General features: G+C 38.6%; 1 protein-coding gene across 1 annotated transcript; it reads left to right on the forward strand.

Moving 5' to 3' along the window:
• The first annotated feature begins 742 nt into the window (after window positions 1–742).
• Window positions 743–3,023, forward strand: LOC142545668 (3-ketoacyl-CoA synthase 15-like). The gene is made up of 3 exons (XM_075652990.1): window positions 743–1,240; window positions 1,547–2,131; window positions 2,258–3,023. The coding sequence occupies exons 1-3, from the start codon at window positions 842–844 to the stop codon at window positions 2,807–2,809; spliced, it is 1,536 nt and encodes a 511-aa protein (XP_075509105.1). The 5' UTR covers window positions 743–841; the 3' UTR covers window positions 2,810–3,023.

Here is a 3,023-nt window from a genome sequence, read left to right on the forward strand (position 1 = left end):
CGTTTTGAATAATATAATGAATAGCTAGGTCCATTTTAGCCCCTAATAATATCATATCCTGTTATTTATACCAAGCAATAAATTAATTCTCCTATTTTACTTTTATGTCCAATCAAATAAAATTATTTATCCCTTGATAAATAGATAAATCCGTTAAATGCCATAAATGAGTAAGGAGATATTCAAATGGAGTAAAAATTAAAAACCTTATTGCACTTTTATACTTCTCTAAATATATTTTTATTACATCTATTGTTCGAGAAATTTATATTTAGAATTTACCTGATGCAGTTTATTTGACAACCATGAGTTTACTTGATATGCTCCGAATGTTAATAGTTACAATTCTCACGTCATTAAAAAAAATATAAAAATGGCTGACATTAACGAATTAGCCAAGTTTCGTTATTTTATTTTGTTTTTATGAAGAATATATATATTAATATGTAAAATTAGAATTAACCATGGGAGAGTAATTCCCTTTGGATTGTACAAACATTATTGATACTCAAAACGTATCCTGCCTACACAGCTGCAGATTTCAAGGCTTCATGCCAAAAGCCCCTCCCATTCAGTTATACCTCACAATTTCGGGAGTTTTGATTTCCTATTTTCAATGTTGTTTCAATATCTTTCTCACTATCTCAAGTAAACCACGAGTGTTTTTGTTAATTAAACGCAAGACAATTTACAAAATACATTTTATGAGATTAGAATGTCATCTGGAACACGAGTTTTTAATCACCCTTCCAACACATTTCTCATTTTGATCGGTCTTCATGCTTATACAAATTCGAAAACTATTTCTTCATTATTCTAACAAAGTCGTTCTCCACTTTTCATGGCGAGCACAAGGGAGTACTTTTCACCTGAAATCGTGAACCGGGGCATCGAGGACTCGGGTCCATTCGCGGGTTCCCCGAGTTTCTCCGTAAGGGTTCGACGCGGCCTGCCGGATTTCCTTAGTAGTGTGAATCTGAAATACGTGAAACTCGGCTACGGTTACCTTATCAACCATGGAATTGGTTTTTGCTTCGTGGTGGCGCCTGTTTTTGTTGTGTTAATGGGTACACTAAGTGGGAAGCTACGTTGGGACGATTTTTACTTGAAATTTGAAGTTGGGAAGGCACTTCTTTACTTGGGATTCTTGTGTTTGGTTGTGTATGTGTATCTTGATTTGACTCCTCGTACCACTTATTTGGTTGACTTTGCATGTTGCCGACCACCAAATGAATTTAAGGTATGTTTCACTTTTCATTCTTCCAACAAAAAATGTGAGAGATTTAGCCAAACAACCAACTATTATCTCTAATTGGATTGATTTCTCCCAAATTACAAATCTAACACTTTTTCATGATTCAATTTCATTTGGAGTGATACTAAATCTCCTACTTCTAAAAACAAAAAAGGTCCATTGGCCATGATTTTCTATAATTTATCTGTTGAATACATGAAAATTATCCACGTACTTATTGGATCACTGCTAGTTTAAGAGATGAAGCCACGTTGATCAGTAAACTAATGGATAATGAATCACATGACACAGATCACAAAAGATGAATACATAGAATTAGCCAAGAAATCCGGCCAGTTCAACGACGCTGCAATCCAATTCCAGCAGCGTGTCCTCGAGAATTCCGGCCTTGGCGACGAAACCTACCTTCCCCGAGTCTTGTTCCAGCCTAACTACGAGAAAGAGTTGAAGGGCGGCCGGGAAGAGGCGGCTGCGATGATGTTTGGCGCAGTGGACGAGCTCATTTCCGTCACACGCCTCCGTCTGAAAGATATCAAGATACTCATAGTCAACTGCGGAGTTCTCAACACAACCCCTTCGCTCTCCGCCATGCTTATCAACCATTACAAACTTGGACAGGGAATCCAGAGCTTCAATATCGGAGGGATGGGCTGCGCCGCCGGGATCACCGCCGTGGATCTGGCGAACGATCTTTTGAATGCATATCCTGGATCGTATGCATTGGTGGTGAGTACTGAAGTTATCAGGTTTACGTGGTATGGTGGGAATGAATTGGACATGGTGCTCCCCAATTGCTTCCTCCGCATGGGGGCCGCCGCCGTTTTGCTCTCCAATCGCCGCCGTGATCGGTGGAGCGCCAAGTATCAGTTAAAGCAGGTAAAAACAGCCTTAAAATATGTAAATTTGTTTCTCTCTTAATAAAATTTCTGACTCCACCCTTAACGACAGCGGGCTTCTACGTATCACGCATAAAATTCTTCTTGCTATGATTTTCTTTTGCAGTTGGTTAGAACCCACAAAGGAATGGATGATAGAAGCTTCAAAAGCATACAAATCAAGGAAGATTCACAAGGCAAACAAGGCCTCTCAGTGAGCAAAGACATCATAGAAATAGGTGGACAAGCACTCAAGGCCAATATCACTACATTAGGCCCTCTAGTTCTCCCCGTCTCCGAGCAATTCCACTTCTTCAAATCCCTCATTTTGAAGAAAAAGTTCACCTCCAAGCCCTACATACCCGACTACAAGCTCGCGTTCGAGCATGTATGCATCCTCCCCACGAGCAAGAAAGTTCTAGATGCTATACAGAAGAACTTGGACCTTACAGATGAGTACATGGAAGCATCAAGAAAGACGTTGGAACGATTCGGGAACACCTCTAGCAGTAGTATTTGGTATGAATTGGCCTATTTGGAAGCTAAAGGTAAGGTTAAAAATGGAGATAGGATATGGCAATTGGCTTTTGGTTCTGGTTTGAAGTGTAATAGTGTGGTGTGGAGGGCTGTGGCCAATATCAGGGAGGTGAAGAGGAGTAACCCTTGGAACGAAAAGTGATGATTATATTATTGCATATAAGGTATTAATTATAATCTTAAGTACATGAAATTTATCGTGTCCTTTAAATTGTCTTTAGAGTATAATTGTCGGGTCGGAAAAAAAATTAATAAATATAAAGTTACAATGAGGTATTATTGATCATTTATATGATAAATGATGTATTACATTTAACATATAGCCGTATAGAAATTGCAATGCTAAAAATTCTTAA

This window comes from Primulina tabacum, chromosome 5 (assembly GCF_025594145.1).
Source record: "Primulina tabacum isolate GXHZ01 chromosome 5, ASM2559414v2, whole genome shotgun sequence".
In the NCBI taxonomy this organism is placed as follows: Eukaryota; Viridiplantae; Streptophyta; class Magnoliopsida; order Lamiales; family Gesneriaceae; genus Primulina; species Primulina tabacum.

Bases quoted from the DNA above. Each gene is read 5' to 3' on its own strand.
- LOC142545668 (XM_075652990.1), top strand. From the start codon at position 842: ATGGCGAGCACAAGGGAGTACTTTTCACCTGAAATCGTGAACCGGGGC. The intron at 1,241-1,546 runs GTATGTTTCACT...CACATGACACAG, and splicing joins GACCACCAAATGAATTTAAG to ATCACAAAAGATGAATACAT. The intron at 2,132-2,257 runs GTAAAAACAGCC...TTTCTTTTGCAG, and splicing joins CCAAGTATCAGTTAAAGCAG to TTGGTTAGAACCCACAAAGG.